Source organism: Balaenoptera borealis (genome assembly GCF_965194805.1).
Source record: "Balaenoptera borealis genome assembly, chromosome: 11".
NCBI classification, from domain to species: Eukaryota; Metazoa; Chordata; class Mammalia; order Artiodactyla; family Balaenopteridae; genus Balaenoptera; species Balaenoptera borealis.
The window spans coordinates 103,614,896-103,629,298 of record NC_138868.1 but is presented as its reverse complement, the minus strand read 5'-3'; the positions used below and the strand labels follow the sequence as shown (position 1 = coordinate 103,629,298).

At 57.4% G+C, this 14,403-nt stretch overlaps 2 protein-coding genes across 14 annotated transcripts in view; one reads left to right on the top strand and one right to left on the bottom strand.

Annotated features, from left to right (window-relative positions):
* Window positions 1-9,908, top strand: part of TMEM218 (transmembrane protein 218) — a gene marked incomplete at its 3' end in the record, with an annotated part of 28,016 nt that extends 18,108 nt beyond the window's left edge. The window contains exons 4-5 of one of the 3 annotated variants that reach the window (XM_082341069.1): window positions 4,981-5,080; window positions 9,781-9,908. In XM_082341069.1, coding sequence (XP_082197195.1) covers window positions 4,981-5,067 — 87 coding nt within the window. Of the gene's footprint in view, window positions 1-4,980; window positions 5,081-6,363; window positions 6,641-9,780 lie in introns of those variants that run through there. The other 2 variants (XM_082341068.1, XM_082341067.1) reach the window with 2 other exon arrangements.
* SLC37A2 (solute carrier family 37 member 2) overlaps window positions 3,279-14,403 on the bottom strand; it is a 30,054-nt gene continuing 18,929 nt past the window's right edge. For 8 of the 11 annotated variants that reach the window (XM_082341019.1, XM_082341021.1, XM_082341023.1 and 5 more), the window contains 15 exons: window positions 12,916-13,051; window positions 12,440-12,516; window positions 11,367-11,533; window positions 10,779-10,816; window positions 10,312-10,464; window positions 9,890-9,980; window positions 8,358-8,420; window positions 8,005-8,090; window positions 7,474-7,522; window positions 7,228-7,301; window positions 6,887-6,965; window positions 6,647-6,744; window positions 6,347-6,411; window positions 6,078-6,133; window positions 3,279-4,529 (listed from right to left, as the gene is read on the bottom strand). In XM_082341019.1, coding sequence (XP_082197145.1) covers window positions 6,103-6,133; window positions 6,347-6,411; window positions 6,647-6,744; window positions 6,887-6,965; window positions 7,228-7,301; window positions 7,474-7,522; window positions 8,005-8,090; window positions 8,358-8,420; window positions 9,890-9,980; window positions 10,312-10,464; window positions 10,779-10,816; window positions 11,367-11,533; window positions 12,440-12,516; window positions 12,916-13,051 — 1,207 coding nt within the window. In that variant the 3' untranslated portion in view covers window positions 3,279-4,529; window positions 6,078-6,102. The remainder of the gene's footprint in view (window positions 4,530-6,077; window positions 6,134-6,346; window positions 6,412-6,646; window positions 6,745-6,886; window positions 6,966-7,227; window positions 7,302-7,473; window positions 7,523-8,004; window positions 8,091-8,357; window positions 8,421-9,889; window positions 9,981-10,311; window positions 10,465-10,778; window positions 10,817-11,366; window positions 11,534-12,439; window positions 12,517-12,915; window positions 13,052-14,403) is intronic. The other 3 variants (XM_082341026.1, XM_082341024.1, XM_082341028.1) reach the window with 2 other exon arrangements.

Here is a 14,403-nt window from a genome sequence, read left to right as displayed (position 1 = left end):
AGCCACAAGCCAAGATTATGTGTTTGTTTCTCGATCTCTGTCTCTAGCAGACCACACTGGTTGCTGTTTACTCAAGGAAAAAAAAAATATTCCCCAGTCCCCCCACTCCCAGGCCACTCGACACACACCCTCCTGCCTCAGTTTCCTGGGACCTAAGAAATGACAGCAAGGATCAAAGCTGGGGCCCAGCACCACAGACGGAATGAGAAAGTTCATTTTTCTGGTTTTCCTCACACACGTTGGATACTGTAAAGGGTGTACATTTAGCCCAGGTCCTGCCTTCAGGGAACTTCGGGTAGTTACACATGTGGCATTTATATGGTATCCAAATGCACCATGGCCATCCTCTCCACTTTTTTTTTTAAATCTTTGCGGATTTCTTTGGTCTTGCTGTCTTCATATTGATGTTGGCCCCATTTTACACTGGGAACATGTAATAGTTTCCTATTGCTGCTATAACAAATTACCACAAACTTAGCAGTTTAGAAGAATACCAATTTATTATAGTTCTGGAGGTCAGAAATCTAAAATGGGTTTCACGAGGCTAAAATCAAGGTTTTGGAGGCTCTAGGGGAGAATCCTGTTTCCTTGCCTTTTCCAGCCTCTGGAGGCTGCCCATATTCCTTGGCCCTGCATCCATCTTCAAAGCCAGCACCTTCTGACAGTCCAGTGGTTAGGACTCGCCGCTTTCACTGAACCTGAGGACACAGGTTCGGTCCCTGGTCGGGGAACTAAGATCCCGGAACGTCACTTGGTGGCAGCCAAAAATTTTAAATTTAAAAACTAAAAAAAAATTTTTTTAAGCCAGCATCTTCTAATCTGACACCTGACACTCTTGCCTCCCCCTCTGATTTGTAAGGAGCCATTGTGATTACATTGGGCTCACCCCTGACAATCCAAAATAGTCTCCCCATCTCGTGGTCCTTAACCACGTCTGCCAAGTCTCATTTGCCATGTAAGATAGCATTCACCGGTCCTGGGAGTTAGGCTGTGGACCCCTCTGGAGGAGGGGGCATTATTCTGCCTACCCCAGCATATCCGGCCCCTCTTCCGCCTCTAAGGACTGCCTCCTACCTTCCCTCTTCCATCCTCTCCGTACCCCACGCCTTCACGCATGAGGCCTGCCCCATTAGCTCCAGTGCCACTCTCCAGTTCTCAGGGTGCCCACCCGACACCCATGATGTGTTGATAACTTCCCCCGACTTCACTCATAGTGGCCGCCTCCGAGTGCTAAGATCCCCCAAGAGCCGCTTTCCTTTTCTTGGCTTCTCCCCACCCCCTCACTAGCCCAGCCTCCCAATGGATCTCTAAAGGAGACATGCAAAGAGTTATTGCTTTTTAATTACAAGTGCTATTGTAACATCTATAAGGAAGAACACTTAAAGCTTAATTGAGACCAAATGTGAAGTTAAATTAAATGAATAACTAATTAACGTAATGCTCATGCATTAGCCTCGAGTGAGTGCCGAGGCCCAGAGAGGGGGCAGGTCCTGGGCCTCCAGGGACAGTCAGTGCCCAGAGCTGCGGGGATGGGGTGCGGGGCAGGGATCCTGGGCCTGGGACCCAGGTGTGCAAGGACAGATCTCAGGGCCCGGGGCCCCGGACTCCTACCTACACCCCAGCCTTCATTTCTGGGGCCCTTCCCGAGCTCCCACACGCCCTGTGCATCTCCCTAGCGCCACACTGAGCCGCCGGCACCAGAGAATGTCTGTTCATTTTCCAGTCCCTGGGCCTAACACATTTAGGGGCTTGGTGCGCGTCCATTTTCACTTCCTTCCCGTTCATTCTTCCTTCTGGATGGTCACATCTGTTCCTCCATTGCCACTGGGATTGCCCTCCTGCCAGCCCTGTCCCTTCAGGGCTGGACGAGTGGATGGCGATGTCTTTCAACTTGAGTCACCCACCCTGGTGTTTTTTCTCGCATTGTTTAAACGTTTCCCTGTTCCTGTCTTATCCCCTAACTAAACAAGCCCCTGAGGGCAGGGCTTGCGCTGACACTGACTTGTCTCCCTGATTCATAGCGATCCTCTGAGGGAGGTAACGTTATTACTGTTTTCTAATGAGGAAAAGGCTCGAAGCCATCAGTGGTGAGGCTGGGGAAGAGACCTCCAGAGTGAGCGCCCAGGGAGGGACAACACCCTGCCAACACTGCCCCAGAAGCGGGTGGGCGAGTGAGCCTGTCTCCCTGCAGGGAGCAGAAAAGGAGCCCCGGCACGGGCTCTACTGTGGGATGATGGCGCCATCTAGTGGCTTCCCTGAGTGCTGCTGGCAGGTAAACCTGATCTTTTTGTTTGTTTGTTTCGTTTTGTTTATTTATTTTTGGCTGTGTTGGGTCTTTGTTGCTGCGCGCAGGCTTTCTCTAGTTGTGGTGAGCGGGGCTACTCTTAATTGCAGTGCGTGGGCTCTCTTGTTGCGGAGCACGGGCTCTAGGCACGCGGGCTTCAGTAGTTGTGGCACACGGGCTCAGTCGTTGTGGCTCGCGGGCTCTAGAGCGCAGGCTCAGTAGTTGTGGCGCACGGGCTTAGTTGCTCCATGGCATGTGGGATCTTCCCAGACCAGGGCTCGAACCTGTATCCCCTGCATTGGCAAGCGGATTCTTAACCACTTCGCCACCAGGGAAGCCCCAGGTAAACCTGATCTGGAGAGACGCATTCTTGAACCTGAGCTGCAGCTCCGCCCTGGGGGCCTGAGGACTTAGACATCCCAAGTGGCTCCTGCTTTTAAAGCCAGAGTGGGTCTCGGGCACTTTGAGACTTGCTATTTGTCACCATTGGCGTGTGTACAACCTGTCTCAGCGGGGAGGGAGTTGTATCCGGCCCGTGAACTGCCCACAGGCTCGCCCGCGGGTCCTCAGTGTCCTCACGACTGCCTCCTCTGGGCACGCCAGTGGTCAGCACCCCAGCACACCACCCTGTGGCCCTGGGACGCTGCCCCAGCGGCCCACGTGAGCCCTGACAGGACGAGCACAGGCACAGCTGGTGACATCTGTATCGGGGCTAATGGGCAGCTTCAGAGGGCAGACAGAAATGCCAAGCGCTGGCCTGGCAGATCCAAGGGTTTGGGGCGGCCAGAACACCCGGGAGAGGAGGCCAGCTGCAGGGGGCCCGCGAGCTGCACACGGAACAGCTGCCTGAACGAAGCCGGCAGTACCCGCCCTCCTTGCTAGTCACGTCACCCCGGTGCCTGTGCTTTGGGTGTCAGTCCTTTTTCTGTGTCCACTACCTACTCCGTTCCCAGAGCAGAGCTGGCAGACAGTGAGCACTCGGCAACCACTGGCATTTCATTAGCAAAATATTTAATAACGTAACTGGTACTTCTTTGGTCATGCCCTCCGCCCCACCCTTCCCCTACAGCACCGCCCTGACAAGTCATCTTCCCTGGGGACACAGAGGGCTGGGATGAGAGCAGGCAAGGGGCCCCCACAGTCGGGAGTGACGCCTCCCCTGTCTCTCCCTAGGCCTGCCCTGGAGGATACGGCAATAATGCTTTAATCAAAATGGGTCAGGAGTTAGAAACAGGATCAAATGGAGGGTAGATGGAGGAGTGCCAACGTGGGGAAACACACGGAGAAAACTGGCTTGTGGACAAAGGGACAAAGAGAGGCCGGGTGGTTCTGAAATAGCGCTTCTAGGCTCAGGCTGATTACAGAGGCTCACGTTTAACGTGAGAAGGGGAGACGCGCTTTTTCCAGGCCGTGGCCCTGCTGAACCTCTGCCTTCTGTCTTGGAATCTGAACAAGCAAGAGTCTGAGCATATCCCTTCTTGTACCAAAATGCGGACGCCGCTTAGCCCTGATCCCTTCCGCTGGCGGCCTCCAGAGCTCAGGCCTTCATCGCTGGCAGGGTAACTGACGCCTTCGGGGCCCTCACAGCTCCTCCTCTCCTTCTGCTCCCCTGCCCAGGACTGTATACTGTGTGGTAAATCACTTCTCTGTCATCAAGGGCTTTGCAGTTAATAGATACTGTTTAATAATCTTTAGGACCAGGCAGCCTCTATGCTCTGTTAGTCCCCAAACAATGATGAAAACCTCCCCTGACGTATTCCCGGCAGCCACGAGACTAGTTACCCATTCATAAATCTTAAGAATGCATGTCCTGTTTCCAAGTACCCGCCCCCCTGCCCCAGGTTAACTATAAAATTGTCCTGATGGCCCCTTGGTGGTGTGGAGCACTCCCAGACCGCCGTCCACCTGACCCCAATCCCGATTCCACCCTGTAAGTGACCCTATACTAAACTGGTCCATTGATCACACGGAGCTGCCTCCTCAATTTTTGGTCTCAAGGTGCCTTAGTTCAGTGGGCACTTTGCATCCCCTCCGTCCTCCCACAAGGCCCTTGAGTCTTCCGTGGCCTCAAGCTTGGTGGTCCCCTGCTGGTAGAGAGTCTCCTAGCCCGTGGAAGCCTCGTGGGCTGGGCTGGCTGGTGTTGGGTCCAGAGGCTTTGCCTCAGCCATCTGTGGGGGGGAACTGTGGGACCCGGCGAGGGCCCTCCAAGTTTCTGCTGCGATCGGGTCCTCACATTTCTCTATACCTGCGTGAGGAGCAGAGAGGCAATGGAAGAGAAAGTGAGACAGGGGTTAGCAAGCTCCTGCCCCAACGGTGGGGACGGGGAAGGCGGGTCCCGAGGGTCCCTTAATAATTGCCTTTCATCCCGTTCACTATGATTAGGGCTCCCTGTCACCTCTTCAGCAAGCAGGGAACACCAAGCCAGAATAATGTGAAAAACGTTACAATGTCTGTACCGCGTTTGACCACTCTGCAAAGCAGTACCACATACCCAGCTTGTCGCAGCCTGAGATCAGCCCTACCAGGTATTTAGAAACGAGCATCCCCATTTGACACACAAGGACGCGGACATTCAGAGAAGATGCCCAAAGCTCTATAGAAGCAGGTGAGCAGAGAAGCCAGGATGGTCCAGCATTTCTGGTTTCAAGCCCCGAGCTCCCTCTGCCCAAGCAAGTGACTCTGCTTCTCCCACACAGGCCTTCCTGAGAGAAGGACCCGCTGAGGATGCAGAGAGAAGCCAACCCCGCACACCTGGGGTCAAACTCAGGCTCTGCTGGGACTAGCTAAAGGCCTGAGGTATGTTCCATGAGTTCCGAGCCTCTGTTCTCTCACCTCTAAGTGAGAACATCTACCTCTCAAGGCTGCTGAGAGGGAAGCCAGTACAGCTACAGACAGACTCAGCTCACGCCCAGAGCAGACGCTTACTGCGCACTCACTCTTCCCTTTCTGCATCACTTCCTCTCCTCCCAGCGTCCCCCCCCAGGCCTGGCCTGCGGACGGCAGGTGGAGGGAGCACTGGGCACGTGAGGTGCCCGCCCTGCTCCCCCTCCAGGGCAGGGCACGGATCCGCTAATGCCTCCTGCCCTGCATTCGTCTCCCCCTGAACCCGGACGACGCCGTCCTCAAAGGGAAGTTCTCCCCCAGACACGGTGCTGGTTACCATGACCCCAGTGGGCTCTTCCTCACATCTACCATCCAGACCAGGTCCATCGCTCCGGCAGCTTCTCATTAGCAAGAGCTTCCTAAGGAGAGCCAGAAAGGCCACGAGAGAACATTGCCAAGCCCAGCACCAGCCGCGCAGCCCAGCCTCTAGCGCCCTGCCTCAGCCGCGAGCCTATCTGCGCGGCCTCCACACCCGCCACCTCTGGGCAACAGGCAGACAGCACAGCAGGCCAGCTTTGGGTTTTGCTCCAGAGGCTTTGCTTGGTAGCCGCTTCTGTCTGCACACCCCAGGCAGAGGGGCCAGATGCCCTTGGCTTCTGAACTTCGGAGGCACAGATGGCTCAGCGTCCAAGTTCAGAGGGAAAACGATTTCCCTGGATGCTGCCCGCTCTGTCCCGGGGTCTGCGTCCAAAGCCCTATCGCTCTCCCTAAGGACGAGAGGCTGCCGACCTTCACAGCAGCTCCGGCCCCTTAGGAAACACTTCCCCAGCACCACACTCCGCCCAGACTCAGAGTCTTTGGAACTGGCCCCCAAGGAAAAAGCGAAAGTCAGAAAAATCACACTGAAGGAGAGAGGCTTTGCATGCGCTCTAAGGGCACAGGAGTTAACAGACTTGAAGAAAATACTCACAAAGTCACGGGACTTGAGGAAAATACTACCGCGCGTGGGTTAGGGCCACACTAGAGCTATGGAGACACATGGGGATAACAGAGGACAGGTTAGTGGGGCCGGGGGCCAGGGAGGGGTTCCCGGAGCACGCGCAGCATCGGCTCCGAGTTCCTGAGGTCTGGGCTGGAGCTAGGCTCAGACTGGTGCAGAGCAACTGAGCGCTGGATTTGACTCCCGGGAGACGTGAGGCCGGGCAGGCAGGGCTCCGGCTCTCCCTCCGCAGGACTTACCCTCTGTCTCTACTCAGGGATGCCTTCCAGGCCAGGATCTCTTTGTACACCAGCCGGCAGAGGAGCTGAGGCGAGGGAAGGCGACAATCAGCGTGGAGCACGTGGCTGGTCCCCAGCCCTAGGTGACCGCCGGGCTGGCTCACAGCGTCACTCCGTAGGGGTCCACCCATGGGACGCAGAGTGGTTCCGAGCAAAGCCCTGGATGGCCGACACTTCGGACCACTTTTGAACTTTCCAGGGTTCCAGCCCCGCAGGACAGGGCCCCTCCCCATACCCATCTGTGCGCCCCACAGCTCTTACCAAGCAGGCCAGGATGTCGGCAGTGATGAGCATGTAGAAGACGTTGTTCCAGCCTGTGGGGGAAATGAGCCCGGCCAGCAGAGGCCCCAGAGCCGCACCTGTGTGGAGCACAGCATGAGAGAAGGGCCCTGGACCAGGGACCCTGGCCCTCCCTGCCCGCACGAGGGCAGCGTCCCAAGCGCGCGCCCGAGACCAGGCTCGGGGCTCAGCTGCCGAGAGCTGAGAGCCAGAGTCACAGACCTATGGATCCAGTGCCGTCGATGATGGCCGTGACGGTGGAGAGCGCCTTCGCGTTGCCCTTCAGGCTCTTGTGCGTGCCCTGGGGAGAGAGAGCAGAGTGGGGAGGCCTGAACCAGGAGGCGGCACCGAGCAGGACCAGGACCAGGACCAGGACCAGGAGAGGGACGGGCTCAGGGAAAGGCAGCGCTGGGGGCTTGGAGCTGGGAGCAAAGGGGGGCCGACGAAGGATTCTGAAGGACTTTGAGGATCTCGTCTCTGCAGGCTGGGGGAGGGGGAAAGACGTGGGGAAGATGGGCCTGGAGGCAGAGGCCCTGGCCAGTCCCCAAGGTGGCTCCGCTTACCAGGTCAGCCGAGACAGCAGTGGTGATGAGGGCATAAGGGCCGTTGACCAGGGCTCCACAGATAAGCAGCATTACTGACGTGGTGATGGAGACGGCCCAGTTAGAGAGGAGAGGCCACCGCCACCCCCAGCCCCAAAGCGGGCGAGTCCCCCAGGCGTCAGGCTGAGAACCTCCACTTCCCCGAGCCTCCCACCCACATCCCCAAGCCAGCCTTGCGGTGTCCCCAAGGCAGCGCCACTCCCTCACCTATGGAGATACTGATCCCGCTCTGGCCAACGTAGTTGTACAGGAACATCTGAGAGAGGAGAAGGGGGAAGACAGAGTCATACACACCCTGGCTTCCCCACAGGCTGCCTCCGTTAGACTGGAGCCCAGAAGTCTGGGAACCCCAGAGGTCCCCTTTCTCCTTTTCCTTCTCATACCCAGGCCTCTCGGTCTTCGTGTCCCAGGGATGCAGGGTCTAATACGTGGTAATCTATCATTTCCCTTTGCCCCCCCAAAGTCTCCTCTCATATCGAACCTCAATCACTTATTCTTTCCTTGGTCAAGAAGCTCAGCAGCTGGCCTCCCCCTTCTCACCAAGGCCAAATAACCACGAATCCCTTTCCAAGATTCTCAGTCTGGATCTCTTTCCTGTGCTGACCCTGGCTTCTCCTCCCCTGGCCGTGCACAGGGATGTACACACACAAAGAGACAGGTGTGCGTGTGATGCCCGGGCGTGCACAGAGTTCAGCGGCCCACGACACACACACACTTTGCCCTTGAGTTTCTACGCACCATGGGGGCAGCCAAGATCAGCATGACGCAGCAGGTGGTGGCCCTGCCATTGGTGTAGTCAGAGATGAGCCCCGCCAGGATGCCGCCTGGAACACAATGTGCACGTGGGACCCCGAGCACTGCCCCATCACTCAGCCCAGCGCGAACCGGGGCTGGGCACCCAGAGCCAGCTGAGTGTCTCCCTCCGCAGCCTTCCCCGCACCCACTGCTCACGGGAAGACCACCTGGGCAGGATGCCACCTTTTCCCTCTGATGCCACCTGCCTAGGTCACATCCCACTGGACCCGTCCCTTTTTTCTACACCCTGACAAGAGGGGGATGCAGCCTAGAGGCAGAGCAGGGCATGGTCTCACCTACGATGCCACCAACATCGAAGAGCGTGGACAGGTCCCCAGACTCCTTGGCACTAAAGTGAACTGTGGAAAACAAAAGCATGTGTTCAGACCTGGGGGCTCAGGGCAGACATCCTGGAGGGCCACCGCTGGGAGCGTCCCTGCAGACACCTGGTCCAGTATCATCTTCAGAGGAAGGAGTGGGGGGCCATGGAGAAGTGATTGGCCAAGGTCACAAGTGAGTCTGCAGCAGTTTGGGACCGGATGCCCCTTCCGGCCCCCAGTCCTGTTGGATGAACTCGACCTCCCGGAAAAGCCCTTCTATGAAAGCATTGGGATCTGGCCCCTGAGGACCCTGTCCCACTGGGGCACAACTGCTCTCTTTGAGCCTCAGCCTGTCCAGCCACATTCCTGCCCTCCCCCTGACCGAGCGGCTGGTCCCCACAGAAGCTTGTCACCTCCATTTGAGGTCCCTGTTTATAAACAGAGCCAGGAAGGAGGCTCGTGGGAAAATGGGGACCTCAGGTCCCAGACCTCGCCCTAGAATTAGAAAAAGGGACGCCCAGAAGCTTGACTTGTAGCCCAGCCCTCAAGCTTGACTCACACTCTGTAGCCAGCGTCAAGGCCACAGAACAAAGAGTCAGTGACCACAGGGTTGCCCTGGCGCTCTGCCCCCGTCGTCGAGAGGGGCCCCTCAGATGGGGCCGGGGGCGGGGTTGGGGGGTGAGTTACAGCCTGAGACGCGGCCCCGACTCATCCCCACCGCATCCTGTTCGGTGCAACGATGCCGTGTGGAGGGCAGCCTCGTCCCTCCCACGGGGCCTGGAGGGAGCCCGGCAGCCCTGGCTGAGCGGTCCTTGGCCCTGGTGGAGCTCTGAGGCGCTGAGGCTCTGGGGGCGGAGCTGCCCCCTGATAGAGTAGCGCCACGTGTGGAAAACCAGAGATCCAGGACAGGGGAACATAAACATCCTTTTCAACCACAAGAGTGACCTCTCCTCATCTGCCCATCCTCGGGCAGGGGCGGAGGCAGGGGAGAGGAGGACCACAAGGCGGGCAGCCCAGCAGACCCAGGCACAGGGCATGAGTCCCCCGAGGCTCCCGGCAGCCCTGCTTGGAAGAGAACAGTGTTTACTGCCAGGCTACAGGCCCTCTTCCTTGGGCTGCGGGAGGCTTAAGGGGCTCCTGGAGGCACTCAAAAGGCAGACCGTTTCCAGCACCCTCCGGTCCCGCCCATCTATGAGCCAAGCAGCCTGGAGGGGGGTTTCTCTTACACCTGAGGCTGGAGAAGAAGTGAGGGAGGATCGCAGAACAGAGCTTTGAGTTCCTAACCCCGACTCAGTGCCGAGGGAGGAAAAGTGGCTGGAATCAGGGACTGGGTTGGGGGGGGTGCGTCTGCAAGGTTTAGCTTCCCGTTAAAGAAAAAAAAATTTCCCTCCTGCCCTAGGAGAGGTTCAGCAGAAATCCTGCCTATTCCTGGAGTCATACGCATCACGTGACAGGTTTCCTCCTCAGAGACCCCTCCCTTCCTCACCTCCTCTTCCCCGGGTACTCACCCACATTGAAGATGTAGAGGGGCAGCCAGTAGAGGAAGGTGTAACTGACCAGCTTGGCAAAGAGCAGACACAAGGAGAACTCGACCACACCCTGGGGAGCGTAACAGAGGGCGCGATGGAAACAGGGGCAAGACATCCTTGGTCCGTCAGCGGAGCCCCATCCCAGCACTTCCCACCGCCCACCGCACAAAGCAGCCTCGAGGACCTCTCCAGCCTCAGTAACAGCAGTGCGCCTGCGGCCCGGATATGCTGTGTCAGGACGAGCCTCCCATGCTCCCCTCCCCCGGTGGGCCGCCCTCCCTAGGCACTGCATGTAAAGAAATGCTGGAAACCACAGGTCACCCTGAGCATCCCCATCTCCTGAGACCCAGCAGAAAAATCTAGAGAGCCTCTCTCCTCCTTCCAGCCCACAAAGGACTCACCGGGATCCAGAGCGCCCCAAAGAAGCTGATGGCAGCGGGCTGAGCGCTTGGCTCCTTGGAGGAGGTGACAGCAGACTCCAGGCCGTTCTCTCTGTTAGAGTGGGGCCCACTGCCAGGGTCCTCAGCGTCGTCCACGTTCTCTTCCAGCCCACCCTGAGCAGAGGAGAGCCCTTGCTGTGGGCACGTCCACATACCACCTCCCTCCCACCAGCTGGAGGGACAGCCCACGTGCGAGGTAGGGGCTGCCACGCTGGAGGAGGTATGTGTCCCCCTCCGGCACTGGACTCACCTCCTGCCAGGCCCGTCAGGCTGTGGGGGAGCCACCCAAGGGCATGACTTTGGCCCTCACGCAAGGGCCTGTGAAGTAACCGTGGGCACACGGGCCCCTCCTCCAACTCCCCAGGCCTCCCTGGGACCAGCCCCCGGGTGGAGTGGAGGGCAGGGACGGGACTGGGGGCCACACTCACATGGTGCTGAGGTGGGGAGCAGCCCACGTCTTCTGGGTCTGAAAGAAAAACCTTCTAAGAAGCTTCCCAACAGGCCAGGCCCTCACCTTGCATGGCGTGCGGTCCCCACCCCTCCTCAAAGGGGGTGAGTTGACTTTCCAGCACAAGGGAGCATGGAACCGGGGCTCCGGAGACCACCTTCGAGGTCTGGGTCTCCTAACAGTAAGTTGTGTCACTACTGCCTCGTGGACTTTCGTTCTCTTGCTACAGGTGACCATGGCCCTGACTCCCTGGCCCGTCTGTCAGGGAGCTGGGAAGAGGCAGCAAACGCGGAGAGGTCCACCCCACCTTTCCCTCCTCAGTCTCAGAAGAGCCAGCGTTTGCCAGGCGTCCTGACTACACATCTCACGGGAACGCTCAACAGCCCAGCGAAGCAGGCGTTGTTATACTTATGTCACACATGAGAAAACTGAGGCTCAGAGAGGTTGTCTGTCCCAAGTCACACATCTGTGGCTCCAGCCCCGCGATCCCACGCTACCAGCCGCCTTCTCCCAGGGCCTAACCGGGAGGCTCGGCTCCGGCCCTGTGAGGAGGGAGGGCTCCACTCACATTCAATGAAGAAGAAGAAGGTGATGAGGCCCATGATGGCGGTGATGACGCCGGGCACCACAAAGGACAGGCCCCACTGCTCATCCACCCAGATGCCGGCGATCAGGGAGCCCAGGATGTTGCCCACGGATGTGTGGGAATTCCAGATGCCCATGATGAGCCCCCGCCTGGAGGGGAGGGAGGGAGGGAGGGAGGTAGAGAAGAACAGGAAAAGTAAGAAGAGAAGCACAGGGCTCCTGGCGACCGCCCGACCAAGTGCAAAAAGCTGGCTGCCTGCAGCCTCCGAGCTGAAGACCCCACTCAGGGAGGAGCGGGAGGGTTTGCTGGTGTCAAGGGAGTGACAGCAAGGCCGGGGGTCCCGCTCCCCAGCCGCTCCCTGAGCAAGCACTCTGGCTCCTGCTGCCCCAGGGCCCAGAGCCCCACCCCTTTCTTCTCTTGCCCTAAGGCCGTAACTCTGAAGTCCTCAACCAGGGGTGACTCTGCCCCCAGGGGACACAGGCACTATCTGGAGAGTTGTGACGGTCCCAGCTGTGGGTGCGCTAGTGGCATCTAGGGGTAGAGGCTGCTGAACACCCTACACTGTGTAGGACGGTCCCACAACAAAGCATTATCCAGCCCCATATGTCAATAGTGCCAGGGTTGAGAAACCCTGCCCTAAAGAAACTGTTTTTTGCACAAAAGCCAGTTCAAGGGAAAAAAAAAAAAAAATATATATATATATATATATATATGTATGTATATATATATATACACACAAACATATATATATGTGTGTGTGTGTATACAAACACACAATTTTATAGGCTTCGTTTTTGTCTTCACGCAAAATGGAAATTCATCTATTAAGAGGAAAAAAGCATAACTGAGGTTGCAGGTTTTAAGGATCAAAACCTTAGCAATGAGAAAATCAGTACTGCTTTTAGTCACTAAAACATGTGTATCTCGGCCTGTGAAAGTCAGCAAGATGGAGGCAAGTTTCTAATCTTTGACCCTGAAATCACATTAGGGGCCACGAGGGACCCACCAGCCCAGCCCCCCAGGTGCCGCCCACCCTCCTGCCCCATCACACTCACTTCCCCTTCCCGAACCAGTTGCCCACGCAGGTCACCACGGAGGGCCAGCCCGTGGTCTGGACGAGTCCGTTGCAGATCTGCAGGGAGGGAGGAGGGAGGCGGGACAGGCCTGGGCTGAGCGGTGCAGCCTCTGGGATGGGGGCCTCTCCGCAGCGCACACTACGCACCCCCTTCCTTCACCTGCGTGCACGCACCCCCTAACCCACCAGCTGATTTCTCCTGTGGCCCCAGATCCCCACGGCAGAGACCAGGCCTCGCAGGCACCTCCACGGACCTCAGGGTGACGCTCAGCGCAAACTCACTGAGCCCACGAGGCTGAGCATGGGCAATGGGCAATGGGCAATGGGACCCCGCATCGTGATAAAGGAGCACAGGGCTGGATGCGCCGGGACCTGGGGCGGCTGGGTAGGACCTGCAGCCTCTACCATCTTTCTGTGCCGGGAACAGAGGCCTGAGTGCAAGGCGAAGGCTCGTACCTGGATAAGAACAAAGTACCAGAGCGCGTGGATGTTCCAGAAATACCCCAGGCCGAGGAGCGAGGTGAAAAGGCCGCTGAGCAGCATTCCGGCTGTAAGGTAGTAACGGAGGGGGAGCCGCTCCCCAAAAATGCCACTGCAGGAGAGAGAGTTGGATCCACGGTACTCTCTGCTACCTGCGCCCTTCGGCTCTCTGCCTCCTCTCTCTCCGCCGCTCCCCCCACCAAATCCACTGAAACGACTCTGCTGAGGTGACCACCTCTGTGTTGCCACACGCCAGGGACACCCTCGGTCCTCCACTCACTGGGCTCCTCTGCTTTATTTGACGCTGCTGACCAAGCACCTTGAAGTGCGCTCTCCGTGGCCTCTGTGAGGTCACCGTGGTCCATCTGCCTCCCCCCTTGGCTGACCAGTCCTTCTCATGCATTTTCTCTTGCATCACTTTTATGGTTTTAACTACCACCTATATATATGTTACACAGCCCAGCTGCATATCTACAGCCCTGAACTCTCCCCCAGAGCGTCACGATCATATCCAGATGCCTTCCAGACATCTTGACTGGATGCTCCCCAAAACAACTGCCACTCAACAACTCCAAAAACAGAACTCCTCTGCCTCCGCCCCCCAACCTGCCCCGTGTCCCGTGCCCCTCATCTGAGTGGATGTCGCCACCACGTTTGGCCACTCAAGCCAGAAACCGCGGGGCTACCTCAGTTTCCTGCCTCTCCGTCCCACCCTTCACAAGCAACCTCCAAGACCTGTGTACCTTTTACTTACTTCTCTCCAGTGCGTCGTTTCTTTTTCATCTCTATTACTACTGTTCTAACTCAGGCATTGCTCAAAGCTCAGCTGAGCTATTATCAAATCTGTTCCTTAGCATGACCTGGTACTCAGTCCTACTCTCCCTCAAATCTACCTTCCGTCACCCTCACAGCAATCTGTCTGACGTGTTAATCTGAACATGCCACCCTTCAGAGGCTCTCCTGTGCCCACAGCCTGGTACACAATGACCTCATTCTTCAGCCCCATCTCCTGCATTTTACACTCTGGTAAACCTGTTATTTGTCCCCCCAGATCATACTGTTTCACACTCGCCTTACTCTGCCCATGCCATTCTCTCCACCTAGCCATTTCTGCATTGCCAAGCCCAATTCCTCTTCATTAGTTCAAGTGTCATCTCCTCCAGGAAGCCTTCCCCAACCGCTCTTCTCTAATCCCGGCTCACACTAAGCGGCCCCTCGGAGCCCCCAGAGTGCCCCGTATGAAACCACCTGTCTGGGAACCACCACACTGTTTTATAACTAGCTGCTGACGTTATCAGTCACTCCACTAGGCCGTGAGCTCACTGGAGGTGGTACCCTGCCTTAGTCATCTTTGATTCCTGGGAGCAAACATCATGCTTGCTACGTAAAAGCCGTGCTGGGGTTTTCCTAGCATCCAGGGCTACCCTTGAAGGACCCCGGGCCAGGACAAACCATTTTCCAGCC